The following is a 24,721-nucleotide window of genomic DNA, read 5'->3' on the forward strand; positions in this document are numbered from 1 at the left end:
TTTGCAGTGTTACCAGCACCGATGGTGCTAAGGTGAAAGCCAGGTGGAGAATAGAGGGACATGGAAGTGGAGAGTCACAAGGGTCAAGTGCTACACAGACTGAGAGGGTATGCTGCAATTGGTCAGTGGAAGTGGTACTTCATGGATTTGAGGAGGGAACATTCAGAGAGAACAGTGGTAAAGCTATTGTAATGGTCTAGGTGAGAGATGATTCAACCCCAAAGCAAGACAATTGCTGAGAAAATAGAGAGGAGATGATAGTTTTGAGAACAATTTAGAAAATTAAATTGGGAAGACTAGTGATTTCAATGTATAAAGATGTTAAGGAGAAGGAAGAGCCTAGAAAAACTATAAGCTTTATGCTTGGGTGACCAACTGGATGATGGTGCTATTAACTGAAACAAGAAATATAGGAGAAATCACAGTAAGCTTGTGTGGGGGTACATATGAGCTCAGGGTTTTTTTGAGGCTTTATTTGAGGCACCTGTGAGGCATTTGTTTGTGTACATGGTGTGGGATTATCTAATGTTGTGGAGTTTCAGAGTTGAGGAGATAAAGGGCAGTTAGAGCTATGCAAGGGAATAAGGGTGCCATAGTGAGAATGGCAAGAAAATCAACCCGATGAGAAAATGCTGCAGAAACTTTACTACTAATGCAGATCTTGCTAAATACACCCTCCTATACTTATTGTCTTTTGGGAAAGCCTGGTTCTGCATTTCTTCCCTTATGTGAAACCATTCTGTTCAATCAGCATATTGCTAGAGCCAGAAAAACCTGTTTGAACTCAGCTCTAATATTGCCAGCTGTGTGAGCCACCTGGGGGGTGGGGGGAACAAACAAACAAACAACTAACCAATATGGTGAGTGCAAAGGAATCATAGGTATTGCTAACATCCTTTCAAAAGATGTGTAGCACAGATCAGTTGTACCTTTGATGCATGAAATCATAAATAAATAGCCAAATAGGTCACAGATATATACAAAGAAAAGTGGATAATGCTGCCCTTCCCAGCTATTGTCCTTAACATATTATTTTTACTTTTTTTTCTGACTTAGATACCTCTCAATTTTTGTGAACTTCAAACAAAATATTTTGCTGGGCTGGTTTTGTTGGTGGCATGGGATCCCACTAGCGGGAGGTGAATTTTCAGACTTCTGGAGACTCATCTGCCGTCTTCCTAACACATACAGAGAGAGAGCTCTGAGACACACAGAGGTCTCAGCTGGTCCAATGTTTTGTGAAAGCAGATGTTACCTTCTAATGAGACTTAAAAGAAATATAAGATTTGATAATACATATTTTCAAAACTTCTAAGGTGTCCAGAGTTGAAGGGAGATTGTTGGGCCAAGGGGATTTTTCTATTCTTTATATCACACTGCTCAAGAGAGCTGAGCATTTATAAGCTGGCTAAGACTGGTGGTTACAATTCCTCTTTGGGAGTAACACTGTCTTGAAAGAGACAGGAGTCCTCTCCTGCTGTCAGCTGATGGATGGAATGACTGTATCAGCCACAATGGTGTCCCACTGTAGATATGGATGTGAACTGTGGGAAGCAGTGGGGGACTATATTTGTCTCAAGAAGTCAGTTCTAGACAGGAATCCAATTGGGAAAGTAGGGTGCCTTGGTCTCCTGGAACCCTATTTGCAAAACTCAATTTAAAAAGGCGACCCTCCCCATTCTCCTTCAGGACTCCCACCTGAGTCCTGGCTGCCTTCCTCCAACCCGCCTTTGCTATTCTGCCTTTACCATTGTCCCATGGGTTCCTTTGCCTGAGGGCCTGTTTCACCTAGCAGAATCTGACAGCGATCCTTGGACTGGCAGAGTTTTGCAAAGAAATTATGATGTCTGAATTTCTCTACGGGGGTTCAGGTTCTCAGAGGTATCATAGAGAAGGCCTATAGTCAGGAACGAGTGATGGCTGCAGGGGTTAAATATAAAAGAGACATTATCACCTACATGGGCCAACACTGAGGCCTGAGTAAGAAGAGTGTTTTATTCTTCTGCAGGTAATATCACACAGTACAGGTAATAACTGCAAGGTTCAGTCAGTGTGTCAGTTGGAGGATACGGAAAGGAATGGAAATATCCTATTTATATATATTAAATCATTAATATTTTATGACCTGTTTTGTTCTAATTAGATCATTTTGCTACTGTATTTGGACTGGTCATTCAAATAAAATTACGATTTTTCTGCTCACTTGAAAGAAGATGTGTGCTGTGAACTATGCCTACAATAAATTCTAGGCATATTAAGAATAATCTAGATGCGTACTCGCACTAAACAGGCACATGCTTCCTTATTACTAAATCTAAACAACTCAGCAGCTCTCTGTATTAGGACCGTGGCAAGACTGCCAAACCACCCAAAACAAGCTATTGTGAGGGTCCGAGAACTTCATACGAAGTGGGAGTCCGAGGGCGAGTTTGGGGCGCGGCGCTAAACCTTCAAGCGCCCGGAAGGTTGTAAGCGGGTAAGGCGGGGCGCGGCTTCGGGCGGGGCAAGCGCGCCACCCGAGTTCCCTGCCCGCGCGCTCGATGAGGAGACAAGTCCTCGCAGAGTTCCGCCTGGCTGAGCGCCGCGGGTCCTGGGAGCCGAGCACTGAGCCGGGAACTGCGCTGGGCTGAAAAGACGCCCTGGGGGCAGAGAGCAGAGCCGCGGTCTGAGAACCGATGCGGGTCCTGAGGGTGAGCGGCGACCCAGAGAGCTGGAGCAGGACCCGGGGACGCGCGGTTTAGCTCGGGCCAGGGCGTCCTCTGGACCGCTCCGCGCGTGTCCGAGAGCCAGAGGTGAGCTTTGGACTTTGGAGGCGCAGTCCTTGGGAGCTAGGACACTGTGCTTGAGGTCTTGTCCCTAGGGACCTGGAGCAGCAGTCTGCGGACCTTTCCACCAGGGGACCTAGGAAAGGGAGGGTGCATCTCAGGAGATAGAGAAAAGGAGCAAGAGCTCTCCGCCCCTCCCGGCACCCAGGAGCGCGTCTGTTACCTAGGGTGGCAGCTGGACATCCTTCTTCTTGTCCCGCTCCAGGGACGTGTGGATGGGGTGGGCATCAGCGGGCCCTGGGTCCTCGGCACCGCCAACCTTCGCACGCTATCCTGGGCGCGGGCAAAGTTTGCCTCTCCAGATCCAGCCATTCTCTCCCTTCCGCAGCCCCGCAGGTGCAGCCTTTCCTCACGCTCCACCGGCAGCCACCCAACCATGGAGTCCCCGGTTCAGATCTTCCGCGGGAATCTGGGCCCCACCTGCGCCCCGAGCACCTGCCTGGTCCCCAACGGCAGTGGCTGGGTCCCGGCCTGGGCAGAGCCGGACAGCAACAGCAGCGCGGGCTCCGAGGACGCGCCACTGGAACCCGCGCACATCTCCCCCGCCATCCCGGTTGTCATCACGGCAGTCTACTCGTTGGTGTTCGTCGTGGGCTTGGTGGGAAACTCCTTGGTCATGTTCGTGATCATCCGGTGAGCGTAGGGTCCGGGCACCGCAGTGGCAGGAGCCAGGAAGGAGGGTCAGAGCTGGCCACCTAGACCGGCGGTGGGGCGCCCGCCCGCCAGGTGGTGGGGACTCTATTCTGCCTGTGCAGGGTTCCATAGATTCTCAGACGGTAGCCTCTCGGACATGAATGATTTCCTGGGTGAATTTTTCGTGGGGGAGTGCGAGGTTCATACAGGGTGAATCCCAGCGTTCAGAGGTTCTTGAGGATGTAAGAGTTACCCCATTCCCCCAACCGCTTCTGAAAACTCTGTGCAGGGTAAGTACTAGGATGAGGAACAAAGCCATTCTCCTGGAGAGAAAACTAGTCCATTTGCCTGGCCTTTTGCTTGGTTGTCCGGGCCAGAGAACTCTTTTGTTAATTGAAAATATCTTTTAAGATAAAATTCAGACCCATAGAACGCTCAGAGACTTATCAGATTAGTTTTGTGTTTTATGAAGCAAAACCCAATATATTACTTAGAGTTGTTGGTATCCATATATAAGCCTTTTTAGTACTGAAATTGCTTTTTTTATTTTCCATCATAAGAAATCAAAGTTTTTATGTTATTGTTCTTTCATGGGATTATGTTGACTTCAACTTCCAATAATAAATATTCAGCTATCCACATAATGCTAATTTTCAATAAGTAAAGTGATTCTTATTTTTGCCTCTTTTAACAAAGAAAAAGAAAAAGAAAAGAAAAGAAATCCCAACTTTGTTATGACTGCCCTTCGAGATGTACAGTATATATTTCACTTTCTGGGAGACTTAATACTCTGGAGATGCACCTGTGAGAGTGAATTAGACGCTTACATTGAATTGAGAAGTTCCTGTGAAATAAACTGGGCAAGTCACTCTATTTAGGGGCATTGAAAGGATGAGGAATTAATTTCTTTTCTTTTATCCTGACCTTAGTTTTAAAATAGCCTTTTTATTTTATTTTGAACTTTAAGAATAATATCTACAGTAGCAGGAATCCGATTCTCTTAAGAAATCCTTGTCATACAAATGCCTTTTTTTCTTTTTGGCTAGGGAATATCAGGTCTTTTATCCTCATCCATGCTGTGGAACTAAAAACCATCATTTAAACCTCAAAATACATTATAAGGCTTATTTTACCTACAATTAGTGTCTGTATGTTTGTACCCTTGGTTTCCATAATAGCTTATTGAATTTTACAGGAATTCTATCAATGATGAGTAAAGGCTACAGAAGGGTGGAGGGTATTGTAAAAGCAAATTGTTTTTCCAAGTCATTAGTAATTTCAGGGCTGAAACTAAAGGAAAAGAAAAGACAGCTATATTCTATATACAATTAAAATTTTAAGAACTCTATGGCACAGAGGCTATTGTTTTGTAATAAAATATTGTTACACTGTTACCCAAAGAGAAAACACTTAGAAAAAAACCCAAGTCTATTCCTACTCATATTATATCTAAGTGCTTGAGTAAACAGATACAGTCTATTGTCTTTGGAATGAGCACCTGAAGTTTTTGCTTGAGAAGAGCTCTTTAACTGCTCTATAATTTTGTTTTGTTTTTATGGCCCTGCAGACTGGAATTAAAAGTAATGAAAAACCCTAAAATATGTATAAAGATGGTGGGGAACATTAGACATGTAATAAAGAAAAAAGAACCATTGGAGATTATATGAATATATATTAATATATATTCATATATATATTCATTTTCCAGAACTAAATTTGTTAGGGATAAATTCAGCTAAAGATACCAAAGTGAGTTCACATAACAACATCATTGATCCTCCGCCTCATTTGCAACTACTTAGAGGTTTGTTTGTTTTTTAAATACAGTTTTCATTGTGTTGTTATTATTTTTTTTAACGATTTTATTTCTTTTTAGAGAGAGGGGAAGGGAGGGAGAAAGGGAGGGAGAGAAACATCAATGTGTGGTTGCCTCTCGCATGCCCCAACTGGGGACCTGGTGTGCAACCCAGGCATGTGCCCTGACTAGGAATTGAAACAGCGACACTTTGTTCACAGACCGGCACTCAATCCACTGAGCCACACCAGCCAGGGCTATTTGGAGGTTAAATTTGATAATAAATAAAAAATGAAGAGTTATACTCTCATCCTGAAATGCTAACCTATTGAAATGATAGTTCTTTTAAATCTATAGCTAAAATGATTGTGGAGTCTTTAGAATTTGTTCAGACTGATATGTGGTCAAAGAATTGAAAAAATAAAATTTCAGAAGAATGGTTGGTGGACTTGGGTTTAATTGGGTTGGGTGAAAAGAGGATTGAAGATTGGAGAGGGTGGTATCAGAAGGGCTCTGGGTTGTTCATCAGAACTGAGAGCAGAACCCAAGTTTAGATTAAAATGCAATTTTTATAATTGAAGTTGAGGGTTGAGCAACATTGCCTGAAAAGATAGAGTCTCGTTTTTTAGAACACTAAATGCAAAAGGATACTGGTGTACTTCAGTCATCTAGGAGCTCATTCTGGAGATGAAATTTGGATGTTCAGATGGCAGAGCAGGTGCTAGTCTAGAATGGCCAGCGAAGACCCGGGGAGAAAGTTACGGTTGTGGGAAAAGCATTGACTGCTTTTTTACCATATTCCCCTCATGGTCAGCAAGCATTCTTACCCAGTAGTTCACTGTGATACCAGCATCCAGCTGCTAGGAACACTCCTTCTCTTACCTACATGCATCAGCAGCCACCCTCCCCTCATCCTCTTTCATTTTGGTCAAAGGCAAATATCTTCTCCTGTATTTGAATCTCATCAACTCCTGCTTTCCTGGCATCTTTGCCATATCAGTTATCTTCTTTCTACTCTGTCCATAATCTCTCCCTTTCTACTCCTTTTGTCCTTTGAACATACTCAAGTAGTTCTCATTTTAGAAATAATACCCATGAACCTTCCTTTTTTTTTTTTTTTTAGTTTTCTTAGCTGTTTTTTCATCCTCTCATCTGTCAGGCCTGCTTCTTGGAGGAATAATCCCTCCTTTTCATTTCCTTGTCTCTGCCTGCTCCTCTGTTCAGTGTACTTAGTTTCTCTCCCTGACACTTCTTCACCAAAGTGACAGCACACACATTTCAGATGCTCATGTTAGGCTGGTCATCACTTGACCTCTTTGGAGATTTGGCATGCTTGACCAATCTGACATTCCCACTTTCTCTGACACCATCCTATCCTTGACTTACTTCCACAACCTTTGGGTTTCTTTTCTGTCTCCATCACAAACTCCTATTCCTCTGATGTTTCTTAAATGGTCATATTTCCAGAGGCTTCTTAGCTCTCTTCAGTTCTCACTTGGCATACAGGTTTTCATTAGAGACATGGAACCAGTCAAGGATGTACATGGTGAAAGATTTGCTGCAAGGAGTTGGCTTATGTGATTGTGGAGCTGGCTAGGCAAGTTTGGAGCCCATAGGGTAGGCATTGAGAAAGGCAAGCTTCCATCTCCAGGTGGAATTTTGTCATTTTTAGGAAAGCCTAAGCTCTGTTCTTTAGGCCTTTCAACTGTTTGGATCTGGTCTACACAATTATCTAAGATAATGTCCCGTGTTTAAAGTCAACTGATTATGGACTTTAACCATAACTACAAAACACCTTTACACCAATACCTAGGTGAGTGTTTGACTAAATAGTTGGGAAGAGTAGCCTGTGTAAGATGGCACAACAAACTGACCATTGCACTCTTAATGGCATCATCAATTTCTCTGGCCATAACATACAGGGGAATTCTGACCAATCCTAAACCTGTAAATCTCTCTTCCAGGTATTCATACCTAATTGCAGACTCAGCTGACCTTCTTCCTTCTGGATGTCTTTATAAAATTATCTTACAAGTACCTCAGGTGTCTAGATAATCTGCCTGTATTAATTTGCAAGGGCTGCTATAACAAAGTATGACAGACTATGTGGTTTAGACAACAAATATTTATTTTTTTATACTCCTGGAGGCTGGAAGTCCAGGATGTCAGCAGGGTTGGTTTTTTCTGAGGTTTCTCTCCTTGGCTTGCAGATGGCTGTTTTCTTCCTGTATGTTCATGTGGTCTTCCCTCTGTGTGTGTCTGTGCCCTAATCTCCTCTTCTTATAAAGGTGACAGTCATACTGGATTAGAACACGTCTTAAGACCCCATTTTATCTTAATTTTACCTTTTCGAAGGCCCTATATTCCAATACAGTCACATTATGAGGACTGGAGATTAGGATTTGAACATATGAATTTGAAGAGTGAGGACACAATTCAGCTATAAATACTGCCTATTTCCTTCCTGTTCTACTTGAAGCTTCAATATTCATTATAATTATGTATATATGCTCTCTTTTAATTTAAAGAAAAGCTTTACCTGACTTAGTCTGGGCCTTGTGGTTGAACTTGAGCCAGTCATACCAAAACTGTGTGGCTATAACCAAATTGGGGAAGTTGGGAGGAATGGGTGACCCAATCAGAGTGTCCACTACAATGCCTGCCTCTCTTCTTTCCAGGCTGTTTTATTCCTCCTCCTCAAATACTCATAAGTATTGCAATTTATGTGCACACATATTCCATATTCTCTCAAATGTCAAAATAGCCTACCTTAGATAATATTTCCAAACTACACCTAGAGAGGCATTAGAAAAAAGACAGAAGTATGTTGGTATAATTAGTCATGTGCTGCTCCCTATTACCTAACATTAGTCTTAACTTTACCCTGGCTGGTTTGGCTCAGTGGATTGAGCGTCGGCCTGCGAGCTAAGTGTCGCTGGTTCGATCTTCCAGTCAGGGCACATCAGAGAAGGAAAACTCTGACTCCAAAAAACCTCCGCTGCCTTGCGGCATACCTCTTCAGGGGAAAGGCTAAGGGAGTAAACCCCGACAGAAAATCCGGAGCCGGAGTCCCTAAGGCGGTTTGACGTTGTAGTCAACACCGGCAACTCCTGCGGCACACCTGAAGCCAAGCTGTATTGACTCCGTCTTTCCCTTGGATCCTTCAGCTGCGAAGAGAGGGGGGGTCTGCTGCATGGGCAACAGCAGACCCTCCATATCACCCTGCCCAGGCTCTGTAGCTTCAGCTTCACTGGAGAGGACACTCCAGCGTCATCGCAAGATGTCGATTCAACACGGGAGGAGACAGTTACCGTGTCACTCCCGAGTCGGACTGCACAGCCATTCTCGGCGGTGCAGATAGACTCTTAAGAAGCTACACCATCGTCTCTCAAGACGGACGGCTGCCAACGAGTTTTAACTTAGGCTTTCATTAAAACAAAGAAGTTCTGGTTTATCCTGAATTCTCTCTTGGAATCAACAGTAAACATTTTCTTTAAAGCAAGAATAGCAAAGATAACTTCAGAAATTGTTTACAAAAAGAACCTACCTTGCATTTCTCAAAGTAATCTTATCATTTGACAAGCTCTAAAGAGAGAATTGATTTTATTGCAAGTGTTTATGTGGATTAGCTAAATGGAATTATTTTCTCCTCTGTGGGACATATGATTCCAGATGAAGTCCAAGTCTTTGTGGAATTGTTTCAGAGATGAGAGACTAAACAGCCCCCCGCCATTCCAGGAAAAAAAAAAAAAAAGGATAAAGAGGAAAAGAAAATTAATTTGGTGATCACTATAGAGTACCTGAACTCTAACACACGCCAAGCATAAATTGTAGTCTCTATGATCACTTCTTGATTATGTTGACGTTACAAGATGGCAGTTTTTCCTGGTGCCTATCTTAGAGTTAATTCCACGAGGAACTTATTTCTCGCTGGGAGATGATAGATCCTTTCCGTTAATCATTCAGTTTTATCTTCTGAGCAACAGTATATTTATGTGAACTGTGCAGTTGGCACCTCCTTCTATCCATGTTAATTTATGAATACACTCAACTGTACCCCCGGGAAGCTCGCTCAGTGCTCAGCTAAAATCCTAAAATTGTATGGGTGCAAGACAGGGTTAGAACTGTATTAACAAAGGATAATTTCAGAATAACATTTATTTATTCATCAACAGAAAACTAACCAATAGATCTTTTTGTTTGTTTCTTTCTTTGGAAGGGATGCTGGCTTATGACTTAGATAAAGAAAACTTATGTAAGAAGAATAGATTTAGGAGTGGTAATAATATTGCAAAAGGCTTGATGATCAAGCAGGTCAGAATATACATGAGCCTGGCCAGGTAGCCATGTTGGTTAGAGCATACCAACGTTGGGGGTTTGATCCCCAGTCAGGGTGCATACAAGAAGCATCCAGTGAATGCATAAATAAATGAAACAAGTCTCAGTCTTTCTCTCTCTCTCTTTCTCTCCCTCCTTCCTTCCCTTTCTTCTCCCCTCCCTCCCCTTCTTCCTACTCCCCTCTATTTTTCCCTCTTTTCCTCCCTTTCTCCCTCCCTCCCTCTAAAATCAATAAATAAAGAATTTACATGAAAGATAAGAAAACATAACATGATGAATTGAGAGATTTCAGAGGACTTGGTCTATAGATGGGGAAGGAAGCCATCAGATTAAGAATGGCTAGAGTTATGAGCATTTAGAGATCAACTATAACAATAGGAACAATTTTCTGAGCTCCTGTTTAGCTCATTAACTCATTGTTAACTCATACTTTTATTTTATAAAAACCTTGAAACTCTATACTTTATGATTTTTTTTTTCCACCTAGTGAAGGGCTCTCTTCCTGTGGTAGAGGACAGAGCAGGAGGGTAATTGTGTCTCCTCTCTGCCAGCACCCTGTAGCCTACCTTAGCATGGGACTTGGTACTTGATAATTGCTCAGTGAATGCCAGCCCTTGTCATCATTGCCACTCCTGTTATTATTATTATTAGTGTTAATGTTATTATTAATTATCTACTACAGTTCTACTAACCTGTGTCACAATCCCATAAGATATCAATGCCCCCACTTTTTATGAAGATGATTCTCAGCAGTTCTCAAAGCCTGTATCTAATAAGTAAAGGAATTCAGGACTGTCTTTCCAAAGCTTCTTAAGGTGTAAGAAATTTTATCAGAGAACTCAGTTTTCAGTATAAAAATGGAAAAATAAATTAAGATATTTACATTTATATCCAGATAGCTGTACAACTTCAGTCATTTGAGATTGGTAGTTTTCCACCAGGTATTATTGGCTATTAGAAGCATACTGCATGCACAAGTGAATGTGCTTGAACATGGTTCTGGGAGTCAGGGTCCTTACTAAAAAATCATGAGTAGTTCCTGGGGTGCTTGCTATTCCAGTGAAATTATTACTTTGACATTTTCCTTCTTCTATTCTCCCCACCACCCTTCATGGGGTGTGATATGATGCTTGTCCGCCATTTTGGCTGTGTGTCACTACCTGCCTGGTGACTGCAGTCTCCACAGTTGTGGGACTTAAGGATACACTCCACTTATCCTCAGTACTCTTTGTAGCTTCTGCTCCTTGCATAAGAGAATAATTTTGGGGAACTGAAAGGGCCTGATGCCTATGGGAATATGACTCCTTTAGAATACTACAGATCGAGGCAAGTTCAAAGATCATTGGAAAAAAAAATGACCGAATTTCCCTTATTTTCTAAAATTAATAAGCTGTTTCCCTTTAGGAAAGAATGATAATTTTAATAGTAAATAGTCCAAAAGGACACATAGAAAATTAATTTCATCAAACTTATTATGTTTTCAGATTAATTTTCTGAGAATTCACATCAGTACGATCATCATTATTTTTGACCATTTTCAACATAAAAGCTATGTGTCTGGAAAACATGCCCAGGAAAGTGAATAAATCATGCTTGTTGGCAATGCAGAGAAAAGAGTGTCAAAACTTGTCTCATACTATGCTAGCCTTCCACTGTTGGTTAAAGGATTACATTTCTCAGGGGCTGCAGAACTTTCTTCCTACTGAGTTTAGTTTTGGGGGGTCTTCAGATGTCTAGTGCAGCTCCAGCATTGCACATTAAAGGTCAGCTTGTAGGTGTTTGTTGTTTTTATTATGTTGGAGCTGTAGCTTGATGGCTACTCAAAAGGCTCAGATTTTACTTCCCACTGTCACACAGATTTGTGGTTTCAGGAAAGTCACTGACTTCTTTACTCAGTTTCCTCACCTGAAAAATGTGCACTGCCTTTGGAAAAACTAAAACACCATAGTGTACATGGCAGCATTTGTCCATTGAGGGGCAGTATGCTAATGTTTTATATCAGTATTACCTTCTGGACCACACCATTTCCTCATGTCAAATGTTGTCTACCCTCATGATGCATATGTGACCGCACAAATCACAATATTTTTTAATATTTAGTTGATGGAGGTGGCAGAATTCTCAGGATCACCCTATTTCTCTGATAAAATTTCTGACTCTTTAAGAAGCTTTAGAATGACAATCCTGATTTTCTTATTAGCTACGGGCCCTGAGAACCCCTGAGAATCATCTTCAGGAAAAAATGAGGGCATTGTTATCTTATGGGATTATGATATGGGTTATTAGGACAGTAGTAGATAATTAATAATTAATAATAACATTAATAATAACAACAACAGCAAGTGTAGCAATGATGACAATAAGGGCTGGTATTTACTGAGCAATTACCAAGTACCAAGTCTCATATTAAGTAATTGGTGCTTAGCCATCAAGATTATGGATTTATCATGCTTTCATAAAGCTAACAAGGAGCTTCTGATTAATGAATCCTTATTTAAGTAAATTAAAAAAAAAAAAAAAAAAAACACAATTGTCCAATGCACCTCAATAGCAAGCTCAGCATTCCTCCCACTGGTACCTCATTTCTAGGGTGGCAAATGTCACGCTTTCTCAGAAACCCTGCCTGTTGACATTGGTTCCTGATGGCTCAGCAGATAACTTTGTTCCCTTGGCTGTCAAAATTTAAAAGTCATGCCTAAATGCTTTATAAAGAGAACTACACTAGGAAGGCCTTGAATTAAGGCATGATGGGGAACATTTTTAACTCTTGGAGACACCTCTGGATGTTGTCTCACAGCTGGCACTCTCAGCTCCCTAGTTGAGCTGTCTTTTTGGCCTGCTCCATCGCCCCTTCTGGTGCACTGTCCTGTTGTTTTCAGGTTTGGAACATGGGCAGGTTCAGTGAGGAAAGCCCACAGACTTTGCTATTTTAGTGCCATATGCTCCTGTGGTATGTGTGTTAAAAAGTGCAACCACTTGCTGCCAGCCCACCTTCAGCTTCCCCGTATGAGCCCCAACTTCCCACCCACATGCTACTGTTTTACTCTAAATACTTGTGAATTTTTGTAGAGCAGTGTAGATGAAATGGAAACTAATTTTATATCTTATCATAGTAAGAAAGCTTACTTCTTTTTTCCCCCAGTGGGTATACAGTGACTGGGAAGACTACTGTTTCATTTGGTTAAATATAAACAATACCCAATAGCTCAACCCAGACTGCCACTGAGGTTGAGTTTTGTCTTATAATGTGTTTGTAGGATCCAGTCCAGTATGGTATGTAAAAGACTGTCAGTAAATATTTGTTGAATTCATTGTTTATTTATTACTTTTAATTATACCTGTTTAGTTTTCTCTTTCCAGCATTGCAGGGTTATAGGCATGTGTCTTTCAGAAATAAGGGAGAGGAGCCTTGCCCTCCCACCCCTTCCAGATCTTCCCACTGAGCTCCTGCCTCTGCAACCACTAGACAAATTATTTACTGAAGTCTAACTTTCTTCAGCTAAATTGGGGAAGAGACATAAATCTCCAGGATAAACTTGAAGGACAGTAGTTGTGAGAATCAAATAAGATACACAGAAGTCAAAGTACTGAGTTTTGTACAATGAATTATACAGTGCTGGCAAGAGGTAAAGGTGTGGGGACTGGGAACAAAATTCTGGGTTTGAATTTTTGTTCTGCTCTTTATAACTATATTCCTTTGAGAAATTTATAGAACAGGGAATTTTACAGAATTTATATAGTCAGGAGACTGATTTCTCCCACACAGAGTTGCTATGAGGACTAAATGGGATAAAGCATATGGAATATACTGTACAGCAGAATGCCTGACACAGGGAGTGTTTTGAAATAAATGGTTATTATTAGTATTGTTGTCATTACTATGAAACTTCTCAGAACAAGAAGGTGAGACCACGACATTGGGATTTTGGCAGATCCAGTGTCTTCCATGGCAGAAGAATGCAGACACCTCTAGGTCCTTGGTAGATGTTCCCAGCCTGTTGGGATGGTAATAGTGGTAGTTCTTACATGGGTGATGTGGGCTGAGCTTGTTTCTCTGGGAGCAGGGGCTTTTGCTACAGTTAATGTAACTTGTAGACATTTTTGTTGTGGGCGTTTCTCATGTTCTGAGATCCAATGACAGAATTTGAATTCTTTATAAGTTCTTAAGCAATTTCATAATACATTTGTTATAAATATTTTTGAAAAGCTATGAGCAAGTTACCATTCAACATTTTATGATTACTTAAGATGTATATTGTATTATAACATTATATATCATTCTATTCTTGTTCTTCCAGTGCATAAAATTCTGGGCTTCATTTTTACTCTTATTTTTTATTTAAAATAAATTGGGTAATACAACCTTGGGCCTTAACTAGAACCTATGTTCCCCTCTGGTTCTGGCGGCAACTGGTGGCTTCTGTCCACATGAGAGAGGAAAGAGGAGTAGGGGAATATAAAATAATTTAGACATATTCTCCAGATTATATGCATGCTACTAATTATTTCAGGAACTTTCTGAAATAGGAATTCTATTTCCCATTTTATAGTTGGGAAACTGCAACTCAGGGCTTTTAGTGACCTATCCAAAGTTGGAAGAAAAAAATGACTAGAACCCAGGTCTACCTAATAGTGTAAGGCAGAGAAGATCAGGCTACCTTTATAAAGACAGACTAGAATATCAGGTCAACGATGCGAGACTAGAAGTCAAAGATATTGACTGCTAATATCTTTGCAAGTATTAGGGATTTGAAGGGAAAAAGTTGAGAGAGTAAGAGGTCAACTTGTGAGATGCATTTTTCAAACATAAAACTTTATTTTTAAGAAGATAGTAATTGAACAGATAGCATTACAGTCTTGCTCACTAGAAATGCTTGGCTTTGTCTCACTAAATGTACTTGCTTACTTATCTATGCTTTTATAAAACCTGTGCTCTGAGTTTTGGCCTTGCACATTTAATCACTTCCTAAAGTTTACAGGTTATTAAAAAATATTTGTGTAAAAACTGTAAGGCAAATCATGGTTTTAAATAAACTCCTCAGTCTCAAGATCAAATCACTGTTTAGCCAACAGCATCAAAATGAAAACCAAAATATATTGACTTTAACACCAGTCCTTATAATGCCTTCATCCAAATACAAACAATTACCTCTCCTAACAAGAAAAGAGAAAAGAAAGGTAAGATTAGGGGGTTGGGGAGATTTGGAAACTGAGAGTGAAGTGTGATCCTGTGAGTCAGATATTTTGAGTGAGGCCATCCACTGTCTTTATTTCATGTATTACCAGTTAGGTTTTACTAACCTTATTTAACAAGTACTGAAATTCAGAAAAGTCTTATACTGAGTTCAGACTAAGCACTATCTGACTTCACATTAAACCACACGTTTGCCAAGGAGAGCCAAGGCTGTTCTATCATTTCATGGTAAGAGAAGTTTCTCATGTGGAAATTTATGTCTTGAATGACACCAACACAGTGACCAATGAATATCATGAATATTGATTTTTATAACCAAAGCAGAAGTGGATTTCCATAAGATAGATCCTTTTAAATGACTTTCAATAAAAGTCATGACCATAACATTGAGGAAGTCTGGCTCCTTGAAGGTTCATGGGGCATGGCTAAATTGTGATAAAGTCTACAAATCTGAAGTGTGTAGAAAGTAATTAACATATGGATTTTCCTAACATATATTAGCATTTTTGGTCTCTGAAAACCTGCTGATATAGTTTGGAACATTTCATGCCCTATAAATCCCTGAAGAAGTGTTCTAAGTAAAAGAATTCTCTTAATTTGGTTTTAGTTTAAAACGGAATTGTTCTTAACTTCATGTTGTAATGAAAAGAATAATTTGAGCTTAAAGGTAATTTTCTTACCTACCTTGGAAATTACTCTCTCCTCGGTTGGAAAGTGAAACAAATTATGTGCTTGAAGACTTACTCAAGATGGAAGTAAAGAAAAATAGAATTCTTCCTCACCTACTGTACCAGTTTGCATTTAGTGCTATGGCATTTATAAGGGAAGTACTAAGCAACTTTGTTCACATTATGTATTGAAAATGAAAAACCAGTGCACAGTTGCAAACAAAAATCAACAAACTTGTGTCTGTTAGCCAATGAAATTAAAAAGACCTGTATTATATGGAGTTCTATACTGTGTAAATTCGTCTATGTATCTATACTGTTTTCTTTACCTGTTAATTTTCATTTGAATACATTTTACACAAAACACTATAACAAAAGCTTAAGTCAGAGATTTTTGCCCATTTTTATACTACCCCTGAAGTCTAGAACAGTTCTTTTACTAAATTAGACATTCAATAAACATGTAAAGAATAAGTGAATAAAAAACAAATTTAGTAATCCAAAGATTTTCACAAACACATTAACCTCATGGATTTGACATGAAGATGGAGGGAAATGATCTCATTTCTTGTCTTTTAGATATACTAAGATGAAGACAGCGACCAATATTTATATATTTAACCTGGCTTTGGCAGATGCTTTAGTTACTACCACAATGCCCTTCCAGAGCACAGTCTATCTGATGAATTCCTGGCCGTTTGGGGATGTGCTGTGCAAGATAGTCATTTCCATTGACTACTACAACATGTTTACCAGCATATTCACGTTGACTATGATGAGTGTGGACCGATACATCGCTGTGTGCCACCCTATCAAGGCATTGGACTTTCGCACACCCTTGAAGGCAAAGATCATCAATATCTGTATTTGGCTCCTGTCTTCATCTGTTGGCATATCTGTGATTGTCCTCGGAGGGACCAAAGTCAGGGAAGGTAAGGGAAGGCATTTTCATTTCATTTTTTAAAACATAACTTCTAATGAAACAGACTTTTAATTTGGGAGTGATTAGGACACACATCTATGGGAAAAGTCAAAAGCCAATGGAAATATAATGACAAAATTCATGGATGATGAAGCATAAAACAATCTTGTGTTTCTTTCCACATTTAAACAGAAGATGAGATAATGACATTACCTGAACACAGAAGCCAACCTCTCTTCTGTTTCAGAAATGCTAGCAGCATGTGGATTTTTGAAGTACAATTCCACTGTATTCCAGCAACTCTGAGATACACCTCTTCACTCCTTTTGTTTTCTCCTTGCAAAGAGCCCTGAATCATTAGAGACATATTGCTCTGTACCCTCTTCCTCAGGGTTGATCTCCACAACAGTATCATAATAGCTACATTTGGTTGTAGGCCATTCAAAATCAGGTTCACAGATGGATGGTAGTGTAGATGACTAGATCATTAAATTTTGGACATATTAGTTCTTTCTTACCCCATGCCAAAAAGATACTTGATTGTTTCCCTATATTTCTAGGACAGTGGTCTCATCCTGGGCTTCACAGTGGAACCATCTGGGTACTTTAGAAAATACTGCTGCCTTGGTCCCACCCTGGAGGGTTTGGTTTATCTGGCCTGAGGCAGAGTCTGGGTATCAAGATTGTTAAGCTCTCCCCAGGCTAATGCTGACCTTGGCTGACCTATAGCCAAGGTGAGAACTACTGTTCTAGTAGTTTTGCTTTATTAGTAAAAGATAAAAGAGTAAAAATATATTTGGTCTTAATAGAAACTCCTGGGAAAAGAGGAGTAGAAGAATCAATTTGGATTTTATTAATGTTATTTACTGACTTAGCAATTGTCTGAATGTTTCATTGTATTAGGGAGGTTCATGATAACTGTGAGTACAGATAATTGAATGTGTGCACAGGGACTTTCCAGGTTATAGTGAAAGGGCAGGTGCTAAAAGTATAGCTTATCTTGCATGATACACATTTTTTTTTTAATGGAGCATAATTTTTTTCTTCTGAAACTATAAAATGAATTTCCAGTATAGCCACTGAAAGTGTTAAGCTATAATATTTGAAAAATGTTAAGAAATGCCAACCTTTATCAGAGAAGAGGATTTAAAAATATATGATTAATTACATATCGAATTTTGTTTCTTCAGACATAGAACAAATGGAAATAAAACTGCAAGAAAGTCTGAGCCTTAGGTATTCACGCAGAATAACCTGGATTTAAGAGGAGTTGCTGCATATATATTATGAGGTTGAGAGAATAGGCTAAAGAATAAGAGAACATGGATGATTTTCCCCAGGGCAAATAAAGAACTGCTTTTTATATTTCACATTATACTTGTAGACTTAACCACTACACTCCTCTAATCATTGTCCGAAAATGACATCCTAGAAAACATAAATATCAATTAGATTTTTAAATTTATTTTATTTTATTGTTGTTCAATTACAGTTGTCCCAATTTTTCCCCCATTGCTTTCCCCTGCCTCACCCCCCGCCTCCACTGGCTCCCACAGTCAGTCACCACCCTGTTGTCCATGTCCATGGGTCCTTTATACTTGTTCCTTGACTAGATGGACCGTACCCCTTATTTCTCCCATTATTCCCCTCCCCCTTCCGCTCTGGTCGCTGTCAGTTTGTTCCTTATTTTCATGTCTCTGGTTCTATTTTGTTTGTTTTGTCCATTAGATTCCACTTATAGGTGAGATCATATGGTATTTGTCTTTCACCGCCTGACTTAATTTACTTAGCATAATACTCTCCAGTTCCACCCATTCTGTCACAAAGAGTAGTAGTTCCTTCTTTCTGCAGCATGGTATTCCATTATGTAAATATACCAGTTTTTTGATCCACTCATTTACTGATGGGCACTTAGGCTGTTTCCAGCACTTGTAAATAATGCTGCTATGCATATTGGGTTGCATAGGTTCTTTTGAATTGGTGTTTCAGGGTGCTTAGGGTATAATCCCAACAGTGGGATCACTGGATCAAAAGGCAGTTCCATTTTAGTTTTTTGAGGTATCTCCATACTGTTTTCCACAGTCTGCATTCCCACCAATAATGCACAAGGGTTCCCTTTTCTCTGCATCCTTGCCAGCACTTGTTTGTTGATTTGTTTTGAAAGAGGAAACAAAGATAGATGTGGGTTTTTTAGGTAAGAATTGCTGTAGATGAATGTGTACATATGCAATGGAAGAAAAGGTCCACCAGTGTAGGCCGAAGATTAATTTGTGCAGCAAACAGAATAGGAAATGAGTGAAAATTAAAGGAGTCTTGTGGGAGGGCTCCATTCTTTCTTTGTGTCTTTATTTTCTGCAGCAGATTTCTTTCATGTAATGAGAGACTGTCTCCAGACCATTTTGGAGTGTTGCATCACACTGCATATCAAGAGTCTTGAATGACCAAGAGGAGTGTTTAGATAATTTCTATATGCCAAGCCAAATCTGAACAGTGTTAGTAGGTCATAATGTTGTTTGTGGAGAGTGCTTACTGAAATGAATCAGGCATTAATTGCATTAGAACACATCCACCTGGACAAGAAATCTTGGTTAATGCTTCTGAGTTCACAGTATTCTTTTTGGTTAAGAGCACAGATTCTGGAATCAAACTACCTGTGATTGAATTCTGATTTCACCATTTATCAGCAGTGTCACTTCGGAGACATTACTTAGGCCTCTATGCCTCAATTTCCTCATCTGAAAAACAGGAATAATAAGAGGGCCTATCTCCTAGGGTGTTTTCCAGATTTAATGAGTCAGTGTGTAGAAAACTAATAAAGCAGTGCCCAGGGTCCAATGAACACTTGAAAAATGGTTGCTGCTAGCATCATCATCTGATGTCATAAAGTAGTAGGACCTGCCTAACTGCTTCTGTTTATCAACATCTATAGGATTTTCATTCAATATTGAGGGGTTCTTGTATAAAGTAAAATTTTTACTTTATGGACTTACTATATTAAATACAACATTTTAAATTTTATTTTTATGTTTTATGTATGTGTACTATTTATTACTATTTATCCTAGGAATTCATAGCCTGCCTATTATTATTATTATTATTGCTAGAAACAGCATTATTCTTACAAAATAGACACCAGGAAAACTCTAGTATAGCTCTTAGAGCTAACTATATTTATGATAGCCATGAAGCACTGGAACATGTGCAGAAAAGTTGTAACCTACTAATATGAATATAAAAGGAAAAGGAAAAGAAATACTGTTTTAAAAATATTTTATTATGTTATTATTTACATGTAAAAAACTGCATATTTAATGTATACAACTCAATAAGTTTGAGAATAACTACATACCTGTAAAACCATCACCCCGTCAAGACCGTAGACATATCTGTCACCTTCCAAAATTTCCTCCTGCCCTCTTTATTATTACTTTTGTGTCTTTGTTAAGACCATTTCCCAGTAAGATCTACCCTCCAACAAATTTTAAGACTATAGTACAGTACTGCTAGCAATAGGGTCTATGCTGCAAAATAAATCTGCAGAGCTTATTTATTACTTGCATAAATGAAACTTTGTACCCATGAACATCACCTCCTATTTCCCCTTCACTCCACCACCCATCCCTTGGAAACCACTGTTCTACTCTGCCTCTATTAATTTGATTGTTTTGTATTCCACATATAAGTGAGATCATACAGTATTTGTCTTTCTGTAAATGGCTTATTTCACTTAGCATAATGTGCACCAGGTCCACCTATGTTGTTGCAAATGACAGGATTTTTTTCTTTTCTAAGGGTTAATAATATTTAATTACATATATAATTAAATTACATTATAATAAATTATAATATTTTTAAATTTATCCATTGATGGATATTTAAGCTGTTTGCATATGTTAGGTATTGTCAATAATGCATCAATGAACATTAAAAAGAAGATATCTTTTGAAATCCTGATTTCAGTTCCTTTGGATAAATACCCAGGAGGGGATTGCTAGATCATATGGTAGTTCTATTTTTGCTTTTTTGAGGAAACTCCATACTGTTTTCCTAAAATGGCTGCACCAATTTACACTCCCATTAACAGTGCAAACACGTTTTAATTTCTCCATATCCTCACCAATACTTGTTTATTTTTTTCAATAAAAGCCATTTTAACAGGTATAAGGTGTTCTGTCATTGTGCTTTTGATTTGCAGTTTTCTGATAATTAATGATGTTGAGCATATTTTCATATATCTTTTGGAAATTTGTATGTTGTCTTTGGAGAAATATCTATTCAGGTTCTTTGCCTGTTTTTTAATAAGGTTATTTGCTTTTCTGCTATTGAGTTGTATTAGTTCCTTATATATTTTAGATATTAAACCCTTGTTAGATATATTATTTGCAAATGTTTTCTCCTATTCTTTAGGTTGCCTTTTTATTTTGCTGATTTTGTCCGTTCTTTGCAGAAACGTTTTTTGGTTTGCATTAGTTTGATGTAATCTCACTTGTTGTTGTGACTTTTGTTTGTGCTTTTGGTGTCATAGCTCAAAAATCATCATTGGGAGCAGTATCAAGTAGCTTTCCCCCCATGTTTTCTATCAGGAGATTCATGGTTTCAGGCTTTAAATCTAGGTTTTTAATCCATTTTTAGTTGAATTATGGGTCTGTTATAAGATAAAGGTCCAATTTCATTGTTTTGCATGTGGCTATCCAGTTTTCCCAGCACTATTTATTGAAGAGACTATCTTTTCCCCACTTTGTGTTCTTGGCACCCTTCTTGAAGAGTGCTTAACCATATATGTGTGAATTATCCAATTTTCTGCCTGTTATTGATTTCCCTTATCATGTGGTTTTCATGTGGTCAAAAGAGATACCTCATATGATTTCAATCTTCTTAAATTTGTGGTCTAACATATGATCTATCCTGGATAATGTTCCATATGTGCTTGAGAAGAATATATATTCTGCTACTCTTGAATGGAATTTTTTATATATGTGTTATGTTCATTTTATTTATAGTGTTGTTCAAATATGCTGTTTCCTTATTGACCATTCTATCTGGATCATCTATTCATTTTTGGAAGTAGGGTACTGAAAACCCCTACTATATTGTATTGTTACCTATGGCTCCCTTTAGTTCCATTAATATTTTCTTTATATGTTTAGGTGCTCCTATGTTGGGTGCATATATATTTATAATTATAATATACTCATAAGGAATTAAAACATTTATAATTATATAATGACCTTCTTTGCCTTTTGCAACAGTTTTTAACTTAAAATCTATTTTGCCTAATGTAAGAATAGCTACTCCTGTTTTCTTTTGCTTACCGTTTTGCATAGAATATCTTTTTCTATCCATTTATTTTTGACTATGAATGTCCTTAAAGCTGAAGGTGCATGCTCTTTTCTGAAACAGAACATTTCATAAAAATGGTGTGTTGGACTTGAGTTTTCTTGATGATTGTCTCAGTACTCTCCTTTCTCTTTTTTGGTATAAATTAAGCTTCACTGACATTTTTGGAATACATTTCCATGATATAATTGTTTCTCAAATTCTTCTAAAAGTAGCTGTAGCTGTAGTTGATTTATCTCCTATTCATCAAATATTTTAGAGCTTCTAGTACATGCAAGACAATTTGTTCAAGAGGAAGCTGATCCTTAGAGTAAAAAAAATGTATCCAAGCTAGACTCCAGCCCTTATGGTGCTTTGCTTATCTTAGCAGGTACTCTTTCATAATAACTACAGCAGTCAGTTCATATTTTTAATAGTTTCCATGTGGTATTCATTTTTCATTTATTTTGTAATTTATTCTCCATAAGCACCAAATGTTTCTGCTACCCTATGGAGTAGGGATTAAATATTGAATATGGCAGTTGACTACCTATCCTAAAGTACTTTACATTCTGAATGAAGAGAAAAACATGAAGAAAAGTAACACATTATTACAGAAGAGCTTCTGCCTAGCTTCTGTCATGATATAATGATAAAAGTAGGATGAGTGTAATATAGACATAATATAATTTGCAGTGGAGAAATCTCTTCACATGGATTGACTTCTGTATAAATGTCTCTGAAGTGACATTTATGCTGAGGCCAACAGCAAGGAAGAGAAAACGTTGGAATACAGAAATGTTAAGCAGAGAAAACAAGAACACATTCCTTTACCTTTAAGGAAGCCAGAGTCAACAGATAAATAAAACACAGAAAAATTATTTTTAAATTTTAACTGTTTTTTATTAGCAATGTGTAAGAAAAATAATCCTGAATATTTTATATATAGCCTACACCCAAACCATATACAAATTTGGTTTCCCAAACATTGTAAAACAAACACTATAATATTTTGAGACACTTCTTTGTCAAAACAGTATTTAAAAAAAATTTAATTACAGTACTTTCAATATTATGTTTTATTGGTTTCAAGTATATAACATAATGGCTAGACAATCATATCAGGGTAAAGTACTTTTTTTGAAAATGTCAGATTTTTGAAATATCAGAAGAAAATATTTTCATTATAAAAATTACACACAGTATTACTCACGATTACTTTATCCATAAGGAAGGATCAGGACAAAGAGAGTTATGCCTGTTCTGCGCTTGATGACTGCCCAGAGGTGAGAAGAAAAAGTGTGGGCTGGTTGATGCTTGAGGAAAATGGGAGCTCTGTAGGGGAGAGCAGATCCCCAGTGAAAGTATTAAAAAAGGTACTTATCATGGGTCTGCTTTTTCTGGTGTCTATTCTTTCTAATAATAACATCACTAAAAAAAAAAGAAAATCTCCATCAAAGAGAAGCAGAGAAAATAAAGCAGTTTTCTAAGTAATCATATAAAAATATTTATTTTACCTGTTACATAGTCAATCTTGGTAAAAATGAAAAATATGTCTGATTTATGAATTTCCTTGATAATGATGATGATGATTCTCTTCCTTTTTCTCCTCTCCTTTCTGACTTCTAATTTTTCTTTCCCCCCCCCCCCACCTTCTTGTCTTCCAGAAGTTGTTCATGTTTCAGCAATGCCCTTAATCACAAGGGTCGCCATTGGTTCCACTAAATCATAATATCTGGGTCATAGTTAGACAAATTTTATGTAAATTTTTACTGACTTTCATAATGGTTTCTTGTAAACCAGTTAATGTTTTTGTTAATTTAAATGGCTAGGTTTGTAATATTTAGTCATTTATTACTAATAAATACTAGCTTTTATTGCCAGAACCTTGGGTCTGGGAGAACTGTTAATAAATAAAATTCAGATAGGTTTTCATGCTATAAATGAACAACTTAGGTATTCTGAAAATCATCATTGTGAAACTAGTTTTCACGACTAGATAATTCATATTGATAGCTAATTTAATTTATTTTGTAGTTTAGTGTATGTTACCAATACATGGTGACCTTCTGGGTCCATTGTTCCTTGCACAAAAATAGGATGGTTAATAAACATGGCTTTGATTCCTAATTAGGTCATCTGCTTCAAGTAATATAATCTCACTATAATTGGACCTTTGCAACCAAAAATATTAAAATTCACATTTAAAACACTTTGCAGCCATGATAATAACAATTTTCTTTTTGTGCTTTGGTTTGTTTTTGTTCACCTCTTACAGACATGGATGTCATCGAGTGTTCCTTGCAGTTCCCAGATGATAATTACTCCTGGTGGGACCTCTTCATGAAAATCTGTGTCTTTGTATTTGCCTTTGTGATCCCTGTCATCATCATCATCATCTGCTACACTCTGATGATCCTGCGCTTAAAGAGCGTCCGACTCCTTTCTGGCTCCCGAGAGAAAGATCGCAACCTCCGTCGAATCACCAGGCTTGTCCTCGTAGTGGTAGCTGTCTTTATCATCTGCTGGACTCCCATTCACATCTTCATCCTTGTGGAGGCCCTGGGGAGCACCTCCCACAGCACAGCTGCCCTCTCCAGCTATTACTTCTGCATTGCCTTAGGTTACACCAACAGCAGCCTCAACCCCATTCTCTACGCTTTTCTTGATGAAAACTTCAAGAGGTGTTTCAGGGACTTCTGTTTTCCAATTAAGATGAGGATGGAGCGGCAGAGCACTACTAGAGTCAGAAATACGATTCAGGATCCTACTTACATGAGGGATGTAGATGGGATAAATAAACCGGTATGACTAGTCGTGGAGATGTCTTCTTATAGTTCTCCAGGACGGGAAGAATTCAATGATCTAGGTTTAACTCAGATTACTACTGCAGTCTGATATGGAAAAGTAGAATTGTTAATAAATTTTTAGAAATCTCATGGTCTGAAGTCATAAATGAGGCTGCACTAGCGCCCCAGGTTAGTGGAAGCATCAAAGCTGGAGGAATTGCATACGAAAGGTTCGACTGAG

The 24,721-nt window shown here is 38.5% G+C and overlaps 1 protein-coding gene across 1 annotated transcript; it reads left to right on the forward strand.

Annotated features, from left to right (window-relative positions):
• The first annotated feature begins 3,201 nt into the window (after nt 1-3,201).
• OPRK1 (opioid receptor kappa 1) lies at nt 3,202-24,502 on the forward strand. Its single transcript, XM_090282861.1, has 3 exons — nt 3,202-3,458; nt 16,033-16,385; nt 23,970-24,502. Exons 1-3 carry the CDS (start codon nt 3,202-3,204, stop codon nt 24,500-24,502), a joined length of 1,143 nt encoding a protein of 380 aa, XP_090138987.1.
• The last annotated feature ends 219 nt before the right edge of the window (nt 24,503-24,721 follow it).

The sequence above is a fragment of the Furipterus horrens genome, unplaced genomic scaffold (genome assembly GCF_987537825.1).
Source record: "Furipterus horrens unplaced genomic scaffold, mFurHor1.1.pri manual_scaffold_7, whole genome shotgun sequence".
Lineage (NCBI taxonomy): Eukaryota > Metazoa > Chordata > Mammalia > Chiroptera > Furipteridae > Furipterus > Furipterus horrens.